The sequence below is a fragment of the Oryctolagus cuniculus genome, chromosome 9, assembly GCF_051225735.1.
Source record: "Oryctolagus cuniculus isolate XC-2025 breed Fujian yellow rabbit chromosome 9, ASM5122573v1, whole genome shotgun sequence".
Lineage (NCBI taxonomy): Eukaryota > Metazoa > Chordata > Mammalia > Lagomorpha > Leporidae > Oryctolagus > Oryctolagus cuniculus.
Window position 1 is genome coordinate 121,264,608 of NC_142875.1, and position 26,172 is coordinate 121,290,779.

The following is a 26,172-nucleotide window of genomic DNA, read 5'->3' on the forward strand; positions in this document are numbered from 1 at the left end:
TAGACGCTGCCTTGCTAAAGGCCACCAATGAACACTGAAAGGACAGACTTAGGAATTAATCTGATGTTAGAACAACTGCTTTTCTGTTGTTCCTATTACCTCTTAAAATTGCCATCTTTTCCGATGGCCGTGCACTCCTGGTCCTCCTTCTGCAGATAACTACCTCTGAATGTGTTCATTCTCCCCTCTCTGCCAGCTGTACACTGGTATCTCTCAAGGACCTCCCCTCAGTTCCTTTACACTTTCTTGTGGTATCACTGCTGTCATTGGAGCCCTATAAACCTGTCATTCCTCTGCATAAAATACTCTGGCTTCAGATATGAAGATGGCTGCCTGTATGTCATTTAGATCTGAGGTCAGCTGTCACAGCCGTGGAAGGATTTATCAATCCACCCAATCGAAGAAGTACTGCCTTGTCATGCCACTCGATATTTATTGGATGGGGGACTTCAAATAGTTCACACAAAACTGCAACTAAAAGACAAGTGTGCAGCGGTGCAGTCTGTGCCTACACAGTTTTCACAATGCCCAACTTGCATGAAGTTTTGGAAAAAGCCCTTGCATGCACGGATCTCAACATTTTCCCCAAGAACACAAACTTACATTTTAACTTCATTTTCCATCAACTTTTTGAAGTGCCTTTCTATTACTCTTTACTTACATTTCTTCAGACTAACTTATCACTATCTGATAATATTTTGTTACTGTGTCCGTTCATTGCTCATCATTTCTGTCTTTCCACTAAGAATTAGAGGCTTTGTCTTGCTGGTTAATTGAGACGGTCTCAGCTGCCAGCACTGCGCCTGGCATATAAGAAGCAGGAGATTCCCATTTGTTGAATGCACGAATGGATTTTACTTTATTTGGTAGTTTTAAACTACCATCTCTATGTAGACAGGTTCTAAGAAATGTAGCTAAGCTGGCTGGCGCCGTGGCTCAATAGGCTAATCCTCTGCCTGTGGCACCGGCACACCGGGTTCTAGTCCCGGTCGTGGCGCCGGATTCTGTCCCGGTTGGCCGCGGGGCCAATGGAGGGTGAACCATCGGCAAAGGAAGACCTTTCTCTCTGTCTCTCTCTCTCTCTCACTGTCCACTCTACCTGTCGGAAAAAAAAAAAAAAAGAAAAGAAATTTAGCTAAGCTCTTTCTTCTGAAGTGTTGATGGGTACTTGTATCTGTCTCTGACACACCTCCAATTTTCAATCTGACAATACCGCCACTACAGTATGGTAAAGCCACCTTCTCCAAATCTGCCCTCCTCCCGGCCTTTGCCCATCTTGGGCGATGGCATTCATTCTCACTCTCCCTGTTCCCCAGGCTCACCTCTGTGCCTCCGTCTGTGTCTCTCAGATCTTCTACCACAAGAACTCTTCTCCTTGTTCATTCCTTTCTCTTCTGCCCCTAGTTTTTCCCTTGCCTAATTCACATTCTCACTCTTTTAAAAAGCTCCTCGTTAAATTTCCTGCCCCTTAAATGGAACGTTCACTCACTTCTTGAATCCTGACTACTTGTCAAATCATGTTTCAAATGTCACTCGTCCGATAAATGTTCTCAAAATAGTCCTCCATGAAAATGGTGCCTTGACTTTCCAGGTTTCTTTTTCAGTACTTTTTTTCATGGCCACCAGCATTAGCCTTGAGTATCACTATGGGGTTTCCCTTATCTCCGGTGCTTGACATGAGAAGTGATGTGATTTTAGAGTTTTTCAGATTTTAGAATACTTACACATACATAACGAGATACCTTGGGGATGGGGCCAAAGTCTGACCACAAAATGCATTTATATTTCATATGCACCTGTAATGTCACACAATGTTTTCAGTGTGTCTGCATTTTAACTGTGACTTGTTCAAAGAGGTCAAGTGTGGGACATCTCACTCACGGCATCACATTGGCATTCACGTCATTTCAGATTTTGTAATATTTTAGATTTCAGATTTTCTGATTAGGGAGACAACGAGCCAGCTGCATTTCTGTAGTTAACACCAAAGGAGTTAGTCAGCTTCCTAAGTTCTGGGTGTTTTGTTGTTTGCTTTGTTTTCTGCCTTTTTATTTGTCCAAGTGAGGGAGGAGGGAGGGAATGGGATTCATCTCTGCATCCCAGGATGGTGACCTACACATAGCAGGCAAAACAATGCCTGAGGAATGTGATTGGCTCTCTGGTTCCCACTCACCTGTTCCTGCTGCTGCTTGGCCAACTCCATTTGCTGGCGCTGTTTCTCGATCTGAGATGCCGCCAGTTTCTTCTGCTCATCGTGAGCAGCCAATAGCTGCTCTCGCAGGCTGGTCAGCTGGTTGATCATCCCCATGAGCTGCCGCTCTTTCTCAGCGAGGCTTTCGGGAGTCCCTGAAAATAACATGGCAACAGAACAGACAAGAGGAGTAAGAAGAGAGCGACATTTCAAAGACAACGGCTCTGTCATCCAGAGAACTAGTCTCATATAAGCTTCTAGTCATACAGGAAAACACACCCACCTTCATTTAGATTTTTCACTTAACAGTAAAAAGTGATCGTAATTACTTATACTAGAATGAACAATCATTTTGAATATCTTTTAATTCATAATAAGTAATAATTTGTAGCTTTTAGATTTTATTGTACAAAGTAATTCAAAAATTATTGGCTGAACATCTACGGGTTTTAGTGGTCTATGCTGCCGCCTGCCACAAATAAATAAGATATCTAAAACACAGTTCTTGGACTATAGTTTTTCATTTAATTATAGAGGTAAGACAGAGATGAAAAATTAATAGTCATAATTATTAAGGCATCAAGGTATTATCACCGGTGAAATGATTCCTCTGCCACTGAAAAATAATCTAGAAGATTCAGGAATCAGAAATCTTAGTTTAAATAGGGAAAAAAATCTAATTAGCCTATCAAGTGTTAGTCTATTTTTCTTTATGCCACTCAGAGGCTATCTTCAAAATTAGAAAAGAGTTAAGAGAGGAAATACTCAATTTGAGAACACAATTGGCTATTATGAAATGTTTGTAATGGAATGTGGTTAGCAAACTAACATCACATTGTGACTGCCTAAGGTTACACATAAATCTAAGATCTGAAGAAGCTGTCACAGTAGTCCTTTAGAAAAATAAAACAGTACACTTGAGATGTTTAAAACATGCCAATGAATCTCCTTAGACAGGTTAAACGCTTATTTGATACACCAAAATGTGTGCTGTTCACTGAAACAGAAACAGTATCACTTTTCATTGTTCTTTTAAAACTCACAAAGAGACAAGACCCGTATGACAAGACCCGTATGGTAAAGCGCTAGCAGTAGGAGAGAACACACTCTTTAATTACAATTTTCACTTCAAACATAAGACACTAAGCACTATTTTAATAATGCATTTGCCACCTGTAAATGTAATTAGATAGAAAGATTTGTTATACCTCAGTCACCCTTGCCCACCCCCAATGCACTCCTCCTACCAATTTATGCTGAATTTATGTGCTTTATTAGTAAGTAGTAGCTGTAGTTATTTAGTAAGTATATTTAGTAAGTGGTTCATAACTTTCATGTGCCTACTTTGAGCACAAATAAAGTTTTTAATGTATTTTACATATGGGATAGAGGAAAAAAATCCAGAAAATTCTGTATGAATATAAGGCCAAAAATCCTTTTTTGTCCTCTTATTATCAATATTTGGCATTATTAAGGGTAGGTACTCAATTAATTGATCATAATACTTTATTATACCTCAGTTTCTTGGGTTCCATCAAAATAGAACAATATTTAGGAATAGTAACTGTGTGCTTATTGTATTGTAATATTAAATAACCTAAATATATCCTGAACAATTTTATTAATGAAATTTTTCACAATAGCAAGATTAGTATCTTCCTACGTTGTTAGTAGAGAATTGCTGCCACATTTCAAGGAATACACACTAGAAATAGTAACGCACACCACGTCTTGGAATGCTCATAAGCTTCAAGAGCTAACCCTACTTGTAGAAATCCAGCCCAAGAAAACTAAAAGAAATGTATATAAATATTAATAAGTGTTTAAAATGAAATACTAGAAACAATCTAAATGTCAAATGAGAATAATCAAATAATTATGGAACATCCATATGGTAGAGTATTTTGCATTCATGCAAAATTTTTTTGAAGAACTTTTAATGAAACAGGATCATATTCATGATATAAAGGTAAGTGGCAATGTTGGACAGAAACTCAACATTCATATAAATGCCCCAATGGAAGCACATGTTTAACCCTGTAGGGAAAAAATGGCCCAAATCAGGTTTATTTGCATACTAATAGTATATATTTCTAGGTAGTGATATTAAAAATGACTTAAAATTTTTATTCAGACTTTTGTATTCAGCAATTTTTATACAATGAATATTATTACTATTATTATTTGCTTATTTAGAAAGTTTCATTTCAATATGTAGAAACATAACTTATAGGTTACAGTGGGATTATCCATTTTAATAACTGATATGACATCAGTAGATGAAGAAATATTTTACTTAGTAGTGATTACCAACAAATTTCATTTTGGCATTCAGTGTAAAATAGATTAACAAAATTCTCTTTACTTAGTTACATATATATGTTTCAAATTTAAAACAAAATTGTAAATTTTATACTTCATGTTTAAATCTTTTTTTAAAATTATTTATTTATTTGACAGGCAGAGTTACAGACAGTGAGAGTGAGAGACAGAGAAAAAGGTCTTCCTTCCGTTGGTTCACTCCCCAAATGGCCGCTACGGCCAGCGCTGCGCCGATCCGAAGCCAGGAGCCAGGTGCTTCCTCCTGGTCTCCCATGTGGGTGCAGGGTCCCAAGCACTTGGGCCATCCTCCACTGCCTTCCTGGGTCACAGCAGAGAACTGGACTGGAAGAGGAGCAACCGGGACAGAATCCGGTGCTCCAACTGGGACTAGAACCTGGGGTGCCAGCGCTGCAGGTGGAGGATTAGCCAAGTGAGCCATGGTGCTGGCTCCTCATGTGTAAATCTTAAAATTAATTAACTCTGATAGCCAGAGAGAGAGAGAGTTCACCATCCACTGGTTCATTCCTCCATTTCCCTAATGCCAGCAACAACTGGGGTTGGGCTGGGCCAAAGCTGGGAGCCAAGAATTCAATCCAGTTCTCCCATGTAGGTTGCAGAGGTCCAAGTACTTGGTTCATCACCAGCTGCCCCCCCCCCCCAGGGTGTGCACCAGCAGGAAGCTAGAATAAGGAACAAAACTGGGATTTGAACCCAGGCAATCAGATATGGGATGCAAGCCTTCCAAGCAGTATCAACCACTAAGCCAAACACTTGAACACTTACCCCCGTATTTAATTTATACTTCCCTGTATCTTAAGTCCTCTTACATAAATGACTTACTGGACATCACTCCATTTTTCTTAGTATTTATTTACTGGTTCATTCCCCAGATGACAGAAACAGCCAGAGCCAGGCAGGCTAAAACCAGGAGGTGCTCCATCTAGATCTCCCATGGAAGTGGAAGGAACTAAGGCCTATGAGCTGTTACAGGCTGTTTCCCACATGCATTAGCAGGCATCTTTGTTCAGAGCCGAGGAGCTAGGCTAGAACCAGCACTCCCATATGTGACGTGGGTAGCATAATGCCTGTCCTGGACAGCTCCATTCTGATTCAATTATCTGCCTACCAAACCTTTTCGTCTTCATCTTTTTGACTGGCTCTTCCTCTTTTCCACTCATGAATGCTCATATTCTTCCCAGTCCCATTCTTAGCCTTTAACTACCATGTTTAAACCTCAGTGAATAGTCCCTAAGATGCACCTTCTGTATATTTTAACCTTTTTGAGTTTAAAAATTTTTACTGTCTCAGAGGTGATGAAACAATAAGCCATGTACCAACTCTAAGCTTGTCCCAAAGTTTAGGAACCGACTACAAGATGGAGAATGGGTAATTTTGAGTATTTTCCTAAGTCTTACAACTTAACACAAATGAACTGAAACACATCCTTTCCTTTAGTTTTTAAAGGATTGTCTGCCAGTCAATGTCAAAAGCTAGAAATATTAAATCCTTCTTGATCCTCTTCTCAACTACCCATTCCTCTGCCCATTATACTAACAAGTCATAGCAATTGCCCGCCAAAAAATTTGTTTTCTTCAATTTTAATAAATCAGAACTATTTTCAATATTATGGTTAATAATTATGTTAAGCACATAGCATATGATCTCCTCCCATTATTGACCCCTCAAAGGTAACCAGTATTATTTTCTTGTGTACTACATCCTTGTTAATGTAGATTTAAGCATCTCCCACATAATTGTATACTGGTTTTCTGGGTTGCTGTTACAAAGTACCAAAGACTAGGGGTTTTAACGACAGAGATTTATTATCTCATAGTTTGGAGGCTACAAGTCCAAGACAAAGCAGCAGTGGGGCTGCTCCTTCTGAGAACCACAAGGGAAGGCTCTGTTTTGGGTCTTTCTCATTGGTTTCTCAAAGTCTTCTATGTGTGTCTTCACATCGTCTCCCAGTGTACATGTTTGTGTACAAATCTGCTATCCTTATATGAAAACTCGTGTTATTTTGGATGAAAACCCACCAAAATGATCTCATTTTAATTCCTCTGTAAAAAATCTACCTCAAAATACATTCACATTTTGAGGTTCTAGGTATTAAAGTGTCAACACAGGAGGTTTGAGGGAAGAAGAAGCCCCAAGATTCAACCCATGTTATCTTTGACACAAATAATCACGTAACACAAATATTACTGTACAGTACCCACGGAGAATTCTCATTGGAGCCTCCTTTACCCATCTCCACTAGTATTCATCACATTTTTCTTGAATTTTTGGTGCAAGCTTTAAATAGTAAGTCCCATCATTAATTCCTACTCCTACAAATCTATCCTCTAAACTGGTAGCAAAATTATCTTCCTAGAGAACAAATCGAGTTGTGTCATTCACCCTGTTTAAATAGCTCTACTTGCTCCACACTGGCTTCAGAATAAAAAAATAAGTGAGGTTCTTCAAAGTTCTATCTAACCTTCCCAGTTCCTCTGAGCATCCTAAATGCCAGCCACAATGAAATTTCGACATCACCCTCGCATCTTGAGCTGCCCCAATAACATCCCCCACGAGAGGCCCGACGTGGCCATACCTTCCCTAAACTATCCATTCACCACATTCTAGTCGGAGTCTTTGTAACTCTTTTCCTGGTTTCTACCAAAGACAGTTGTTCCCTTCTTTGGGAAAACATACAGTGCAGGTATCTTCCATAGCTGCTACTATCTCTGTTGCATTATTTTTTTCATCCCAAGTCAGAAGAGAGAGTTGTGACAACGGCAACTGTAAATTACCCCCTTCTATATCAACATTACTTACTATATGTAATGATAAACACCATATCCCTGACGTATAGTGAATCACCTAACATCATTTAAATGACATAAAGAATAGGGACTCCAGGCCCGGCACCGTGGCACACTAGGTTAATCCTCCGCCTGCGGCGCCAGCGTCCCATATGGGCATCGGTTCTAGTCTCGGTTGCTACTCTTCCAGTCCAGCTCTCTGCTATGGCCTGGGAATGCAGTGGAGGATGGCCCAAGTGCTGGGCCCTGCACCCACATGGGAGACCAGGAGGAAGCCCCTGGCTCCTGGCGTAAGAGTGGCGCAGCTCCGGCCTTTGCGGCCACTTGGGGAGTGAACCAACGGAAGGAAGACCTACCTTTCTCTCTGTCTCTCTCTGTCTGTAACTCTGCCTGTCATATAAATAAATAAAATCTTCAAAAAAAAAAAAAAAAGAATAGGGCCTCTTCCCTTTAAGCCACTGTGTTTAGGCTTGTCATATAGCCAAGAGAAGAGAAGATGTGTTTTATTTTGTAAGAGCTGCAGAGAGATTTTAGTTTTGTCTCAATAGAGTTGTATCAAGGGACTTTCGCTTTTTCAAAGAAATATTCTCCATTTTTATGTAAGTACCAAACTAAGATCAAAGAGCAAGGCCTGTGGCTTCATTTCTAAATTATCATGTTCTTTGTAATGATCTCCAAGGGGATGGAGATGTCTCACTAAGTGGTCTGTGAACACTGAGAAAGTAGTATGAGCCACAAAGCAACTTGGATTTTTTAAAGGCAACAAGTATATGAACCAGATCCTTGGAAAAATGCCACAAGTTTTGCAAATAAAAAGAGGAACTACAGTTTATGCAGATTTCTTAGAGTCTACAAGTGTGCAACACTACAGAGTTACAGGGATGCATGCATGCGAATGGTTCTATCTGACGAGGGAGTGCAAGTTCACTATCCTGTGTGTGTCTGTGGCTCAAAGTAATTTCTTTGTATGTTCAATTATTTGCATCCTTGTGTGTTTCTCAATATATTCTGGAGCTACTGCAATCCCTGTAGGCTGACAAATGACTCAAGAGGCACACATATCGTTTCAGTTCTTTCTCTTACCTAATAATTACACGCACAGCAGTCATTTTTAGTTCTGCAGGTTCCACAGAAGTAGTGCAAGTGAGACAACCCTTAAAATAACATGACAGAAGTCACCAGGGAAGACCACCAGCGTGAGTCCTCGCCATCTCAGTAACAGCTCTCTCCGTCTATATATTGCTCCCCTAAAACCCAGTGCTCTCCATTTTTTTGTTTGTCTCATCTCATATGTGGTTCACTAGAAACCATACTGACCTATTACACATCAATCTATGCATCTTTACTTCCACTAGTACTCCTTAATCCAGGCCAGCGTCACAACAGTCCCTGACTACAACAGTCATCTAACCAATTTGTCTGCTTTCATCTCTTCCTCTACTAAAATCCACTCTCCAAAAATATGGTCAGAGTGACCTGCTTAGAAAGGTAAATCAAATCACGCCACATCCTGTATAAAACTATGCTATGGCTGTATTCTGTGCACAGAATAAATCCACATGCCTACTACCACTATAAAGCCATGAATGATGCGGCCCTTGCCTTCTTCCTTGGCATTATCTCCTCAATTTTCTTTTGCCAAAATGCTTGGGTTCCTTTTTTAACTGATATGCAAACTTGCTTCCACCACAGGGCCAGTGCCTGTCAACTGCTTCCCTCAGAAAACTGCTGGAGACCACGGACTCTCCACTTTGGCACTATTGACATCTGGGCCAGGCAATGGTTTTTCTGGAGACCTGACTTGTGGGGCCTCTCTGGCCTATATCTTCTAGATGCAGGTACCATGACTCACTCCAACCACTAGTTAAAAAAAACCCCAAAACATCTCCAGACACACATCTCCAAATTTATCTTGGTGAAGCAAAATCATCCTCAACTGAGAACTGCAGTCATGCTTACTTAATGACCAGGCTAGGTTCTAAGAAACAGTGCTACTGGGATATTTCATCATTGCACGGACATCACGGAATGTTCTTCACAAACTAAGACAGCACCAGTGGTACCGGTGACAGAATCTCGTCAGACCATCCCGTACATTCAGTCCCTCATTGACCAAAACTTTGCTATATGACACATGCTTGTACCTCAAATGTCAGACTTTTTAAAACATAATTTATTTATCTGAAAGGAGAGGGATATGAGAGGGAGAGAGGGAGGGAGAGAGGGAGAGAAGGAGACAGGGCAGCGAGAGGGAGGGAAGGAGGGAGGGAGGGGGAGAGGGAGGGAGGGAGAGAGGGAGAGATCCCATTCACAAGCAGGCTCTTCTTTCATTCATTGAGCACATATTCACTAGCACCTTCCACGTGTTTCACACCGTTCTTAGCATTGGAACTGCTATAAATACAAGTCCCAGGAGAATGCTGGTCCTCCTAGAGCGTAACTTTAAATGGAAGAGAAAATAAATAAATTAATACACACACTCTGATCCACCCAGATGGTAACTTAAAGGCTAGGTCCTCGGAGGTCCTTTTCTGAACAATGAAACTACAGAAAGTATCACGCCTCACGTTCTATTGCATCGCTCAGTTCTTACACTGTTCATAGAAGGCACAGCACTAGAAGCTGAATTTTTATTGATATAGTTATTTATTTATAGTTCTCTCCCAGTAGACTATGACTCCGTGGTAAGAGTAAACTAATTTGTATTCAACATTGCATCCTCAGCATCTATAGAATAATGCACATCACAGACATCTGAAAACTACTGGTTGAATGAATGAAATACATAAGCTTAAAATGGAGAAAAGTCCTTGATTAGTCACTAATGTATGATTCTATGCACAAGGGTATGCTTCTTAGGATTTCTTAAATTAAAGATGATCGCAAACACACTGACATAATAATATTAAAATGCACAGAGGCTGATATTTCCCCAATATTGTTTCATTCAACTCAAATGAGGTAGATACATGGACTGAAATCAAACGAAGAAAATTAAAGAAAACCATTGGGAGCTTTCATCCAATTCAAGAAAAGGTAACAAGTAAACTCAGTCAAGAAGGAAAACTCTTATAATTTTAAAAAATTAAGCTAGACATGTTTCTTCCCTCAAAAAAATTACAAGAATTTTTTTTCATCTACTACTGTAAAACTCAATAGAAATTTAATACTTTGTTTAAAATAATAATCTTTGCCAGAACTTTTTTTCATTGCATTATTAGAGTTTTTTAGACTATTGGTGTTAAAATTTGAAATGGACTTTACTTTTTTTTTCAACTTTTATTTAATAAATATAAATTTCCAAGGTACAATTATTGAATTATACCGGCTTTTCCACTCATAACCTCCCTCTCACCCGTAATCATCCCATCTCTCACTCCCTCTCCCATCCCATTCTTCATTAAGATTCATTTTCAATTATCTTTATATACAGAAGATCAACGTAGTATATACTAAGTAAAGATTTCAACAGGCTGCACCCACACAGACACACAAAGTATAGAGTACTGTTTGAGTAGTAGTTTTACCGGTAATTCACATGGTACAACACATTAAGGACAGAGATCATACATTGAGAGTAGGTGCACAGTGACTCCCGTTGTTGATTTAACAATTGACACTCTTATTTATGACATCAGTCATCACCCGAGGCTCTTGACATGAGCTGCCAAGGCTATGGAAGCCTCTTGAGTTTGCCAACTATGATCTTATTTAGACAAGGCCATAGTCAAAGTGGAAGTTCTCTCCTCCCTTAAGAGAAAGGTACCTCCTTCTTTGAAGGCCCGTTCTTTCCACTGGGATCTCACTCACAGAGATCTTTCATTTAGGTGTGGGTTTTTTTTTGCCATAGTGTCTTGGCTTTCCATGCCTGCAAAACTCTCACAAGCTTTTTAGCCAAATGCGAATGCCTTAATGGCTGATTCTGAAGCCACAGTTCTGTTTAGGGCATTTGCCATTCTAGGGGTCTGCTGTATGTCCTGCTTCCCATGTAGGATCATTCTCTCCTTTTTAATTCTATCAATAATTTGCAGACACCGGTCTTATTTATGTCATCCCTTTGACACTTAATTCTATCTTTTTGATCAATTATGAACTTAAACTGATCACTTTAACAAGTATATGGCATTGATAGATGCCATCTTATGGGACTGAATTGGAATCCCCTGGCACGTTTCCAGCTCTACCAATAGAGGTAAGTCTGAGTGAGCATGTGCCGAACTGTACATCTCCTCCCTCCCTTACTCCCACTCTTATATTTAACAGGGATCACTTTTCAGATAATTTTAAACGCCTAAAAATAACTGTGTGTTAATTCAACCAATGGCATTAAGTAGAACAAAAAAAAAATACTAAAAGGAATAAAACAGTAAGTTGTTCCTTGACAGTCAAGACAAGGGCTGATCAAGACATTTGTTTCTCATAGTGTCCATTTCACTACAACAGGTTTCCTTTTAGGTGCTCAGTTAGCTTTCACCAAGCAGGGAGAACATATGCTATTTGTCCCTTTGGGTCTGGCTTATTTCACTCAGCATCATGTTTTTCAGATTCCTCCATGTTGTTGCAAATGACCGGATTTCATTTTTTTGACTGCTGTATAGTATTCTGTAGAGTACATGTCCCATAATTTCTTTATCCAGTCTTCTGGTGATGGGCATTTAATTGGTTCCAGGTCTTAGCTATTATGAATTGAGCTGCAATAAACATTGAGGTGCAGACAGCTCTTTTATTTGACAATTCAATTTCCTTTGGGTAAATGAACTTTACTAAGTTGAAATTTTCAATGGAAATGTTGCTGCTTTCAACTGGTATTCTACTTAAACCACCTAAAAACCACTGTTGCCTCTAAAAGTCCTGTGTAATGAAAGAGACTCTACTAGACTGCAAGTTTTAAGCAGGCAGGCTTCTTGTCTTCTGCATTTGCTACTACGCTATCTCCCAGGCTAGCACCCAAGAAGGCACATAGCAGTACATGTTTCTTTCATGAAATGAAAACATAGAGTAATAATTAAGTTACTCTAGGATTACAACTCAAGCTCCTCTTAGAAGCACTGTTATTAAACAAGGGCAAAGAGGCAGAGCTTACATCAAAAGGCAAGAATGGAAATGGCATTATTCCATTTCATCAAAAGAACGGTTGTTAAATTGCCCAACTGCCAAACACCTAGGAATCGGTCTTTCTCATCAAGAAAGAATGTAATCAGACTTTGATTAAATTCAGCTATATATTTTCCACTAAAGTTGGAATCAATTATAATTGTGTAAGGAATACTATAATCAGTATAGTAATACTCAGTTAATACATAACTGAGAATAAATTAGTTGATATCCTTAGGTACACTGCAAATACAGTAAGCATTCTTACCTTTTCCTAGTTATTTATGATTTTCTGGTTTTAATCAAGAGGCAGAGGTCCAGAAAGAGAGAGAAAAGGGAAGGAAGAGAGAGAAAGTAAGCTCCCATCTGTGGGTTCACTCCCTAAATGCCAACAACAGCCAGGGCTGAGTCAGACCAAAGCCTACTTAATGCCTGGGAACTCAGTTGAGGTCTCCTACATGAGTGGCAGGGACTGGCCTACCTGAGCCATCACTCATTGCCTCCCAGGGTCTGCAGGGGCAGGAAGATGGAATCGAGAGGCAGAGCTGTAACTATAATCCCAGTAGTGCCTTGACTGCAGTGCCAGAAGCCCACCTCTGTGGTTTCTTCTGAAAAAATTGTGCTGTGCCCGTGTGGGAGACCTTTCTTTCTGTCTTTCTCTCTCACTGTCTAACTCTGCCTGTCAAGTAAAAAAAAAAAAAATTGTGCAGTGGTTTTTGCTTCAATATCCTTAAAGACAGGTCTTGGTTGAGGCTTAAATATGCCTACAACAGAGAGCCTTTCATTGTAAGGGTGAACGCCACTGGAGTGAAATGAACCACTTGACAAGTAATGGTCTTTATCACTGTGCCCCATAGTTGACTGTTTTCTTTCTGGGGCATTCTTTTTTTTTTTTTTTTTTTTTTTTTGACAGGCAGAGTGGACAGTGAGAGAGAGACAGAGAGAGAAAGGTCTTCCTTTGCCGCTGGTTCACCCTCCAATGGCCGCCGCTGCAGCCGGCGCACCGCGCTGATCCTGGCAGGAGCCAGGAGCCAGGTGCTTTTCCTGGTCTCCCATGGGGTGCAGGGCCCAAGCACCTGGGCCATCCTCCACTGCACTCCCTGGCCATAGCAGAGAGCTGGCCTGGAAGAGGGGCAACCGGGACAGAATCCGGCGCCCCAACCGGGACTAGAACCCGGTGTGCCGGCGCCGCAAGGTGGAGGATTAGCCTATTGAGCCACGGCGCCGGCTTCTGGGGCATTCTGAAAGAGATGCATGCATTATCATTTCCTTAGTGAAAGCAAAGGCCATTCCTGTTAGCTTTTTGGAAAAGGATGGCTCTATAAAACATCTTCCAGTATCCTATTTTTCTTAATCTTTTGAAGCAGATTATAATTTTACGGTATGCGAAAAGGACTGGTCCAAGTAGAAAGTATCTTGGGTGCAGACTAGAGGGGTCCTTTGTTCAGCTAGTCTAGAAGTGTTTCTGGGATTTCAGAGATCAGACCGTCTAATTTTTTTTTTTTTTTTTTTTTTGACAAGCAGAGTGGACACTGAGACAGAGAGAAAGGTCTTCCTTTGCAGTTGGTTCACCCCCCAATGGCCAGCGCATCGCGCTGATCCGAAGCCAGGAGCCAGGTGCTTCTCCTGGTCTCCCATGGGGTGCAGGGCCCAAGCATTTGGGCCATCCTCCACTGCACTCCCAGGCCACAGCAGAGAGCTAGACTGGAAGAGGAGCAACTGGCACAGAATCCGGCGCCCCGACCGGGACTAGAACCCAGTGTGCCGGCGCCACAGGCAGAGGATTAGCCTATTGAGCCGAGCACCGGCCAAGACTGTCTAATTTGACTGCAGACAGACTGCTGAGGCTCATGGGAAAAGCCTTCAGGGTTTGAAGCCAGGCAGAAGTAGGCTGAAATCCTGACTGTTCCACAACTGAAGTGTGTGGTTTAGGGAATATTAATCTCTCAGAAAAAAATGATTTTGTTACAGTAATTTTGTAAGGAATACTGTTAAGATTCCTGTAGGGAGATGTTTATGAAATGTTAAGTGTTACATAGCAATCTGCAACTTTTTTTTTAAATAAGCAGATGTGGAAATGAGTCAAAGGAGTAATCCGATTTCCACAAGTCCTTAGAAGAATCAGAGTCACATAACAACATATCATTTTGGCCACACCAGTACGTGTTGATATATATATATATGGGAGGAGAGAGAGAGAGAGCACACCAGTACATGTTAATATATCAGGATTGAGACAGAGAGAGAGAGAGAGAACCTTCCATCCTCAAATACCCATAACTGCAAGGACTAAGCCAGGCCCAATCCCAGGATCCCAGAACACAACTGTGATTTCCCACAATGATGGCAGGAACCCAAGTATTTGAGCTGTCACCTGCTGTCTTGCAGGGCATGTGCATCAGCAGGAAGCTAAACCTGGAAGCTGAGGCAGGACTTGAACTCAGTCACTTTGATACGGGAGGTGGCTGGCCCACGTGCGTGTTTAACCCACTGTCCCACAATGCCCACCCCTCCATAAATCTTCTAATGTTAGGGTCTTCTCACATCTCGAAAAGTGAGTATTTTTATAGCGTATGAATACATTTTTAGATGGGAAAAATGTTGAGGACAGCATTTTTTTTTTCAAATACCACATAAAACCCACAATAAATAAGGGAAATTTGAGTACTTCACATGAGGTGTAAAAGGAGTCATTCAGCAACTGCTGCACACGCAATCAGTGCACACTAGGTACAGGACTGGAAGGATTGGAACATCAATATACAGATCCACTGAGATCCAGTGGCCTCCGGTTCTCTTCCCATCACAGCCGTGTTTATGCACCAGCATGAAGCCACTGGCATCCTGAGACAGAGCAATTGACTGCTTTATAAAACACCTACTCAACTTGTTGCTCTTATAGACATTGCCAAACTTATTTTGAAAACTCATATTCTGTGCACCAGCAGTCTTTCTTTAGTTCTTGCAAAGTAGTTTTTACAAAAAGTAAAAACATTACTCATAAGCAACTACAGAGGAGTTATAAAACACGCTCAGTAGACGACAAACATTCAACATTGACTTTATTTAGAAGTAAATGATTACATGTTATGCACCTTCCTTATGGTTGACTCTCGCATTGAACAAATTCCAGATCCAACAGTTCTCTCAGAAAATAATCAACATTTCCAACCCCTTTGTAAAAAAATGTGCAAACAGGCATGATTTGGGTTAATGTGCAAATGTAACAGTCACACAGGCACTATTAGCGAACCCTGTGACTCTTAAATAGTCACTGGATTTTAAAAGAACTGGTTTAAAATAAAGCTCAAAGCAATAGGACTCCTTAAACATCGAAATGCTGAGATTTTAATTTCCATGTTACACATTTAAAAAAAAAAATCCCAAGTTTCCCTTGCTAGATTTTCTCCCTGGGGTCTGACATCTACTCCAAGGCAACTGACATGTTTCTCAACCTTCGAACGACATTTAAACAGACTCTTTCTCATCATATACTGAGCCCATATATCAGTTTTATCTCAAAATTTTACTTGTCACCTAAGAGATTGCCTACTTTCATCTGCAGGTTGAATCCACACAGCCTAGGATTTTTATTCCTGGGCTCTGTAAATGCTACAGTATTGTTGAATGGATTATTTCCTGGAATTCATTATTGGCAGTTTCAGAATTGTTGAGAGTTTGCCATTGTATCTTCTAGAAAGTACAAAATTGTAACCTTTTTTTTTTTTTGTATCAAATGCAGATGAGTGTGTTCCTGAATACCAGCTACAACACTTTGGTGCTTAAATTAATGTACTGTCACCAGGGCTAGAAGGGGGTCCCCCAAGAGGCAGCAAGCGCAAACAACCCAGGCTCTAAAGCAAGTCTTGGGGGCGGTGTTTGGTCTCGCTGGTTAAGACATGAAGCATGCTGGAGCACCAGGGCTCAGGAAGCAGCTCCAGCTCCATAATCCAGCTTCCCGCTAACGTGCATCTTGGGAAGCAGCAGAGGTATCTCAAGAAACGAAGTTCCTGCCACCCATGTGAGGTCTGGATGTCTTCCGGCATCAGCCAGGCCCAATCCCAGATGTTGCAGGTATGTAGGGGAATGAACCAGTGGATGGGAGCTATTCTCTCTCTGTTTTTCTATCTCAAAGAAAACATAATAAAATAAAATACATCTTCAAAGAAGGCATTTAAGCAGGCAGCTTGAGAGTGACCTGCCTAGAGAACCATCTTTTAAAATTCCCTGCTTTTTTATAACCTCACCAACGCAGAAATATTTGAGAAAATTTCACAGGCAGATAAATATATTCTAATTCTAAAAATATGCTTTAAGTCAGCAAAATACGGATTTTGCAATGACTTTTTAAAAAGTGAGTGATCTGTTTAGGTTAGTCCACGCTGTCATGCATTCCCGGGTACCATCCCCAGGTGAAGTGCCTTTCAGTGTGATGGAATTTCACGCCGGCCGAAGCAGTGTGTGTGGCACTAGGAAGCTACCAAAGATATTTCTTCACATCTCCCACCACCATTACCCACTGCCTCTCCTACAGACAAGCACAGAAAAGCTCATAATCCCACCAGTTCCACTATATGGCTGATGAGAACAGAAGAAACAAACAACTCTTTCAGGCAGCTAATCAGTTTATAGCATGTATCGACAGTTCGCTGCGGGCAGACATTTTTACTCCAGCTGTTTTGTTCTGCAGAACCTGGATCTCATGTCCTTTCTTGTGTGATCTTTAGAAGACCGCTTCTAATGTAACTTTAAAACCTCATTACTTCACATTTCCAAAGAACCAGAGCATAAAATGGTATGAATTCTACCAGGCAACATCATCTAACATGAAACATAATTTGATGCCCTTAGAAGTAGATGACCTTTACTATCTCTCATTGTTTAAAAAAAAAAAAAGGGATTGATTTTAAGTGAGTGTGACAACTATTCCTTGATCGCTAAACTACCCACATCAAAAGCTATTTATTCCCAACTTAAGTGTTTATCATTTTTACTTTTTAAATATTAATGTGATGCCTCTCTAAACTTTTGAAAGTTACGATTCTGTTTTTGTCAAAATGCCCTCTGAACGTAATTCACTGACTGTAACTTAAAATCAGCACTTAAGAAGTGACTCCAGTGTTACTTGGCTACAATTCACACATTCAAGAAAGGCATGCACAAAACTAATTAAAAATTAGATGAAAACTGACCAGTGACAATGGAGCACAGTTTCTATCTGCCAGAAGACCCAGTAAACGCTACAAAGTACATGAACTCACCAAACTGTGCAAAAACACTACTTAAGTATGTTCATTTAATTTACCACTAATAAATCCTCTAATCATCATCATCATGCATAACTTCACATTTTCAGACTTCTCAGAGAAAATGCTGACACAAGTCCTCCTTCCAGCAAAAAAAAAACAACACAGGAGTCCCTGAGACTACACCTTTATGTGCCTCCTAACAAGTAGCTGTGAAAACAACCCAGGCATTGTTCTGGTCTGACTTCTTCGGAGGTGGTATAAGAACCACATTCCTGGGCACTGCCTAACCTTTGTGCCTGACCCTCCAAGAACCTCTAAGTCAAATACATTTACCCCCAGAGGGCAGCTTACTATTGTAGCCTCTCCACCTTCCAGCCACCTCTGAACAATGCAGAGTAATTGCAACTGTCCCGGGCAGTCAGCAGGAAAAGTAAGCCAGCACTATTTTCCCAGTTTACTGCCAAACCTGAGCCCAGCACCTAATAACCATGCCCCCAGCAGAAGAAAGCTCTGCAGTTGCTTTTAAAATGCATCAGAAAACAGTTTTTTGAACAGAACCAGAGGACAATAACCAAACTTGTGCTCTGAATGTGAAACTTAAAAAACTCAAAATTAAAGACAGAAACTTCTTTTGTGAAGGTACTGTAGCTTCCTAAACTACCCCCAGGCAAGCCTGAAAGGACAGATGAGCTTCTTTCCTCTAAGCTTATCATCGCTGTTGTTGCTGCTTTTAAGTTTGACTTGTGAAGGAAAACGAGGGAGGGAAAAAAAATGTTTGTCCTCCAATGGAATCAGATCACAAGGCTTGCAACAGGCAGTCTTCAAGGCTCCACTCTCAGTTATTACCTGGGTCAGGGAGAATAAAGGACCTTGGAGAATACATCCTATGCCTCAGGTGCAAATGGGCTTAAAACCCTCAAACTAGTAGAAAGGGCCTGTGGTCTCCCAAAGTGCCCCTTCTCCATTCTCCTTAAACTTTGTCTTCCAGCTCTTTAAGGCACACTGGTTATTATTCATTTGACTTTGCTACCAACAGATTCTGCTGAGGGAATTTGTTGACTGGCCCCCACTCGTTCTCACATTATCCACAGCCTGCAAAAGAGAGTACTGCAAAAAGTTGGTGGAAAATGGGATTCCCAGATACGTTTATTTTGGTGCAAAGAAGTTTGAGATGCATGCATCATTTTTCAATAACACTTATTTGGCACGAACTTTTTGAAGAACTCTCATACGTGCAATTCCAGGGTGATCTGGATGAGAAATGAACCATTCAGCCAAATGTTTTCTGGAAGTTTCCAAATATCTGGGTGCTACTGCCATGTAGGTGAAATACTGGAGGAGACTGAGGCTTTGCTTTTTTCTCAGATATTCTAACGTAGTAGAGACTATCACCTCTCTTACTGGGAGAACACTTGCACAAACATAGGCAAAAAAGTTATTTACAGATATTTCTACATGGATATTAATATAAATTTGGTATTATTTGTATATAAATTAAGAATCTACTAAAAATATACACAATAATGTGTAACTAAACATTTCAATATTGATGACAAAAGTGTCCTGACTTTCTCAAAATTAATCCTACTTTCAAACTTAGAATCATTAAACAACCTATTGGCCACAAAAAGAAAACTCATGGATCACCCACCGCACTCTAAGAAAACACACTTAAATTAATTAAGATGATCATTTGCTTCTATTTTTATATGAGGAAATGAAATGTTCTCTCTATGTAGTACAACAAATATACTGATAGAAATATCCAATGTCTTCTTTAGTCCATATACACTTTTCCTTAGTTGTATCTAATTGCTAATTCAGGTAAAATCAAAGCAAAAATGCCCTTAGTGGTACAAAACAATCCTGGATTATGCCCTTTCCAATAATAATTTCTGGTTTTTACATGTAGGAAATGCACGTGGATAATTTCAAAATGTCCACTGTGCAAAATCATCTTTCAAGATGCAGTTACTTAAACTTTGTTGTAGGTACTTTCAGACTTATGAGATAAGTAATTAAAAAGAAAACAATGAGAGTCAAAAGCATGCTGAACGGATTGTGGGGTTATTCTGCTAAAAACAACACGACACTGACCCTGTGAGGCCCAGGCACAAACCAGGAGAGAAACAAGCCGACACTTCTTGCAGGCTTGAACAACGGGACATCCAAGAGAAAAACACTAAGCAGAAGAAGGAAGGGGCAAATGGATGGTATTATCATTCACATTTCTAATATCAATTTTGTTTTGATACATTTTTTGTCAAAATAATGACCCATATATTACCTTTTATTTCGCCAAAGTTCCCTGATCCCATTGCAAGAAGCTTGTCTTTCCAGTCCTTTGAGAGTAGCTTTTCAATACTGGGGGTTTCTGGGTAAAGAAAAAAAAAAAAAAAGAAAGTAAGCATATCAACATGACTGTCTTTACAAAGGAGCTCATTAAAAGTCTATCTGCTAAAAATAAGGCCATCTCTATCCTGGCCCCAGTTCATAATGACTTCATCAACAAACTGATAACAGGGGAGGGAAAAAAAAAGAATGTGTTTTGTCACCTGCTGTTTCAAAATCATTAGCTTTTTCCTCTTGCGGAACAAAGCCATACTAATTCTTTATGACAATGGGTGCATATAAACCTGCAGTTCATTGTTTTTCAATTTGGTGAACAAATTCTTGCTATAATGGATGCTTGTCAATTTCAGGGTGTTAGTCTGCAGTCAAAAAATAATTATGTTGATAAAATGCAGAGTTAAAAAAAGGCAAAGAATTAGCTCTTAAATCTGCTACATGTAATTATATCCCTCTGTGTGTTTACAATTACATCCACTTTATAATACGTGTTTAACATCGTGTGGTGGTAAGCACGCTGTGGCAAGAGTTGCCAGTACCATGAACATTATACAAAAAAAAAGTTGGTATAAAAGCAGCTTTAAAAAAGAATGCAAAATCTAGAGGAGTAACGCCTATAAGGGAAACCTATTATTTGCTTATTTTAGATTTGTATCACATTCTTTTTAAAATCCCCTGTACTGGGGACTTGACACACAGATTTTAGAGAGAAAGATATTTGCTTCCATATATCACATGGTTTTTGACCTCTCCTTTTATATTGAATTTTAATGTATAAGTAAATACAAATGCTAATAAAATCCCTAAACATTAAACCCAGTTCCAAACAATGTAATTGTATATTCTTCTCAGCCTTTAGATGGGTACACAATTACAATGGCTTGCAATTCCACGATTAGCACTGCATTCAGATAGAAAATGGAGTGCAGTAAAAGATAAGTGTCCCAGTATGTGTCATCTAAATAACAATACCCGCACTTATTATCTGCATCTAAGACATACATTGCCACTCTCAGAAATGGTGTTTGTGTGTATTCGTGTTTGTTCAGGCGTTTTTTTACCCCCTACTAGGAGCATAAAGAGAGTACATGTTAACTTATCAAAGGAACCTTCTGTCCTCGAGACCAGAAGTTTATTAGAAACTGGTTAATTCTCCCCACAGTAACATTCATTTCTTCATCTACAACTTTGGCTAACACTATCTTATTTTTTCTTCCTCAACGTTTCATCTTAACAGCCTTCACCTATCAAAATCACAAAGCCCACGTGAAGTTTGCCACAAAGCAGAGGTGCAATTTGCCTTAGAAAAATTGTAACAATATGGAGCACTGCTTTCTCAGATGTCAAAAACTTAGGGGAAATCAAATGGGGAAAAGCAGTGAATGACTGCTGTGTTACAAAGTCTATACATATGGCACAAATACACATACACAGACCGCAGCCACTGCCTGCAGATTTACCTATGGAATGTGTGAAATATGTTTTTTTTTCTTTGTGACAACATTTATCTCTAATTTTCACATTTAAGGAAAAAGGGATCTCACACATTTTTACTTCTACTTTCCTTAAAATATCCCCATGTATGTATCATGCTGTTTTGAAAATGGTCCCAGCAATCCTATGAGCAATAAAACAGAGTAAATATCTTCATACCGTAATCAATATTTCTGCTCAGTGAGGCTTTAAAAGTAACTTTGAAATACTTGTGCAAGGATTTCCAATCTTTCAACATTCCCAGTAAACACTCTGTGAGTGAAATCATTTCTTAAACCTTATCAGAGTGGGTCAAACAAACATCACTGTTTCTTTTTTCCAGCACTCTACAAAAATTCTTGAGTAGCATGTAAACAGGGCACAGCCAATATGGTATTTGCAATAGAGCACTGTCAGTCATTAAAAGCTAACAAACCTTTGCAAAGCAGGAATGCAGCAATAGAAATCCATTGTGCACTAACAATAGGCCCCTGAACCTCCCAGCACCAAAAGCAGACCATTTTACTTTTAAGGCTATTGTCTGCCAAGCCCATGACAAAGCTTTTCCCCTGCAGCTAGACAAAATATTCACTGTAGTGTGCTCATAAAGAAACAGAAGTCTTCTGTCTAAGTTGCAGAGTTAAAGAAACAGCCGCCAGATTTCTGAAACCTGCAGAACATTCCTGGCCTCTTTATTAACTAGCATAAAGATACACAGAGCTACTTTTTTCTCCCCCCCCCGCCAAGTACCTGATTTTTATATGCCCTACAGAAGAATGATGAACTTCTCTAAAACCAAGTTATTTGAAAGGTGGAAAATCAGCAACATATCTAAACTAGGGTTGTCACCTGTGGGTGAATAAAGATACTACTAAACACTTGTAATTTGGATGAGGAATATCCTTTAAATTCAGACTTGAAAATACTCACCCGGCAGTCTGTGGACCCAGGGACTAGATGTTTTTACCTATATTCTCTTATTTAATTATAGCAACCAACTCAAGAGTAACGGGAGGTTACTGTATTTGTTTTCTGTATCACCAAAAATAGACCTAAGAACAATAGGACCTGTCTGAGATAGCACAAAATCTAATGGGCAGAATTGAGGTCTTGAATGAAGACTTTTCCCTACAACTCCCTAACTTAATTATCAGTAAGCAAATGAGAATGGCAGCTACTAGCTTGAAGGCTAAAGGCTAAGCTGGGTCTGGGTTCCTTCACTGGTGGCATCTAACACTTCTGGCAATAACCTTCTCATTTAAATGTGGCTACATCAGTTTTACCATTTACAGAACCAAACCTTGGTGAAATATCATGATTTGGCCAATATGATGTCAAATCAAATCTTCTGGATCCCAAAGTCTCTACTGTTTGTAGAGTATTCTCTCTCTCTCTCTCTCTCTCTCTCTCTCTCTCTCTCTCTCTCTCTCTCTCCCATTTCATCTGTGAAGTAATCGTAGATAGTAGGAAAAATCCTACTGAAGAGATAAAGTAAAATCTTGAAAGGAAAGTCAATTTTCCAGAGACACATGCACAGATCAGTAGTAATTATGAGATTACAGGGCAAGGCATTTTACAGTTCTTACTCTCCTCAGAACGTGGTCCATCTGCATGACTGGGCACTTCAGCCTTCTAGACAATGTAATGAGTACCCACAATTATAGAGCAGAAATACACAACAGAATGGTTCATCTTACCGATACAATGGAAGGAATACTGGGCTGTAAATCCTACGCCCTGGGTTCCCACCAAGACTTTGACTCTGGCTAGCTGGGGCAGGGCGAGGGATACCAAAGCAGGTTCCCTCTCCCACTTGAGCCCTGCACCTGCGTCTGTGCAAAAGCCACAGCTTCGAGCCAATCTCCCGCCTGTGGCCTAGTGATCGCTACAGTTTCAAATTGTTTCCATCCATAGTTCCTGAAGAAATGATCTCTTTAATAATGGACAGGCAGCACTAGCTGCATTTCTCTGAAAAGAGTAAAGATCCCACAGAAACTCAAAATTAGAAATGCTTCAGACCAAGTGGCAAAATTCCAATATTTACAATACATCTGGCTCATTAATGAGTGAATAAAGTAAAATCCGACACAATTACATAATTGCTGCTTCACTGTGTATGGAGTGGGAGGCAGCATTTATCTATCACATATTTAATTTCTGAAAATAGTTTTTAAAATGACAGATTCTCCTTTATATTATGAATATGCCACTTACATATAGAGTTACACGCAAGCATTCAAGTGCCATATTACCTATTATTTGCATGTTAAGAAATATCATGTTTTTAACTTAAACTCTTAAAAATTATTTTGAGTCAGGTGTTTGGTGTAGTTTTTTTCTGTTTTTGTTTTTGTTTTTATTTTTATTTTTTTTTTTTGACTGGCAGAGTTACTGAGAGAATGACACAGAGAGAAAGGTCTTCCTTTTCCGTTGGTTGACCCCTCAAATGGCTGCCATGGCCAGCGCTGGGCCAATCCAAAGCCAGGAGCCAGGTGCTTCTCCTGGTCTCCCATGGGGTGCAGGGCCCAAGCACCTGGGCCATCCTCCACTGCACTCCTGGGCCACAGCAGAGAGCTGGCCTGGAAGAGGGGCAACCGGGACAGAATCCGGCGCCCCAACTGGGACTAGAACTTGGGGTGCCAGCGCCACAGGCGGAGGATTAGCCCAGTGAGCCGCGGTGCCGGCCTGGTGTAGTGTTAAGATACTGGTTGGGGTGCCTGTTCCACGCCTGGAGTCAGCCCCGGGCTCCAGCTTCCTGCTAAAGCAAATGCTGGGGGCAGCAGCTCTGACTCAGGTGGTTGGGCTCCTGTCACCCACATGGGAGACCGGGATTGGGTTCCTAGTTTCCAGCTTTAGCCCGGCACAGACACAGCTTTTGTGGGCATTTGCGAGTGCATTAGCAGATGGGAGGACACACTCTCTCACTCCTTGACTTTCAAAACCAAAACAAAAAAACACAAACTTTAAAATAATTTTCTTGAAATTTTCTTCTCCTGTGATTTCTCTCACTTAAGCACTGGAGTATCATCACAATTGCTCCTAAAATAGGAAGGAGGGCTCCCTATATTGCAATAAGTCTGAGAGTTAATTTAATTGTTATTTGCACAGCATTCCAGTTTACAGAAGGCTGTCAGATACAACAGCTTTGTCAAGGATGTACAGAGTAACGCTACCTGCTTTGCACTAAGGCTCAGAAACAGGCTTTGCCCAGCATCCCCAAATCACAAAGTCAAACTCACAGAACACAAAACCAAGTCCTCTTACTTCAAGAATCTACCTATTTGTGGGAAAGGTTCATGCATGTATTTTTAAAGAGAAAATAAAATAAATGCTAAGATCAAACCATCAGGAAATTAAAAATGTAAACCATCCTTCATCAGTCAACAGGCAAACGTGGGCACGAGGGTAACTGGATTACTTTTGTTTCTCTCTGCCATCAGGATCCTTTGGATATATTTGCTTCCTTTTTCCTTCTCACCCTTGCCTCTTTTGCTCACATATGCTTCTTCACATGAATGCCTATGGCAGTCCCCACCAGTGAATGGCCCCCCCAACTGTGCCAGCCATTGTTACAACAGCATCCTGCCTCTTTAGGGCCTGTTCATTCCCTATAACTCTCACTCCGTTTTCCCTTCAGTGCCAAACACTCTTAAGACTGACTCCCTCATCTGGAACAATGAGACCCAGAGACTCATGCCAACATATTGTAATTCTCCAACAAGCTGCCGGTGCCAAGAATTAAACCACATTCGCTCCAGCGCAGTAGCTTTACACACAAGCTCAGGTTTTTGCTTTGTGTTTATGTACTTTTTTTTTTCCTCTTAATCTCCCTTCAGCTGCTGTGGCAGAGCTCATTGAAAAATTGAACAAGCAAAAAATACATATGTATAATATTTGACTTTTTAAACAAAGTCCCAGGAGTTAGGTCATACCAAATCGACCACTGTTTATACTTTAATTTTGTAGCTTAAACTAAGCTGTGTTATTCTTGACATGTGATAGTGTACAAATTTAAGAATAGGAATTGTTTTTTTTTGGGGGGGGGGAAGGAACAATAATACAGCTAAATTTCAAAATATACCAATGCCTCCTTTTAAGTCAAGAAGTGAAAGCATATGTACATGTTTCATGTCACACAATCATAATTCTAAGAGTTGGAAGGATCCTTAGATATTATTTAGATAAGCATTCGATAAAACTAATTTACAAAAACATAGATCAGACAAAAGTGGAACAGAAATGGTTTGGCAACTTAAAACAAAACGAACAAAACAAGCATTCTCATTGTCATGTATACGTAATTAACACTAAACACATTAAGATTTCTTCTATTAAGAATTGGATCTTTCTAGGTGCTAACCAACTGCCAATCTTCCAGTGAGTTATGGAATATAAAATACTCTTTAAATATCCGACCAAGGGCATCAGGGCTGGGACAGGATGGTTTTGCTCAGCATAGGTAATAATAATTGGTCTAGTCTAACCCTTCACTGTACAGGTAAGAAGCTATAAATTAGGCAATTTGCCTTAGAACACAAAATAATAAATTAAAAATAAAGGCTGAACTTGAACTGTAATTCCAAATTAAATGTTCTCTTTACTATATCACATATTTATACTAGAGGACTTCAAAAATTTTCTAGAAAAATAGAATTAGGAGAATTAGGAGGCAACTTTATTTTGGGAAAAA

The 26,172-nt window shown here is 40.0% G+C and overlaps 1 protein-coding gene across 25 annotated transcripts in view; it reads right to left on the reverse strand.

Annotated features, from left to right (window-relative positions):
* The window catches only part of SOX5 (SRY-box transcription factor 5), a 1,100,247-nt gene that overhangs the window by 218,821 nt on the left and 855,254 nt on the right, over positions 1-26,172 (reverse strand). For all 25 annotated transcript variants that reach the window (XM_089304672.1, XM_089304666.1, XM_070049491.2 and 22 more), the window contains 2 exons: positions 19,948-20,034; positions 2,174-2,346 (listed from right to left, as the gene is read on the reverse strand). In XM_089304672.1, coding sequence (XP_089160798.1) covers positions 2,174-2,346; positions 19,948-20,034 — 260 coding nt within the window. The remainder of the gene's footprint in view (positions 1-2,173; positions 2,347-19,947; positions 20,035-26,172) is intronic.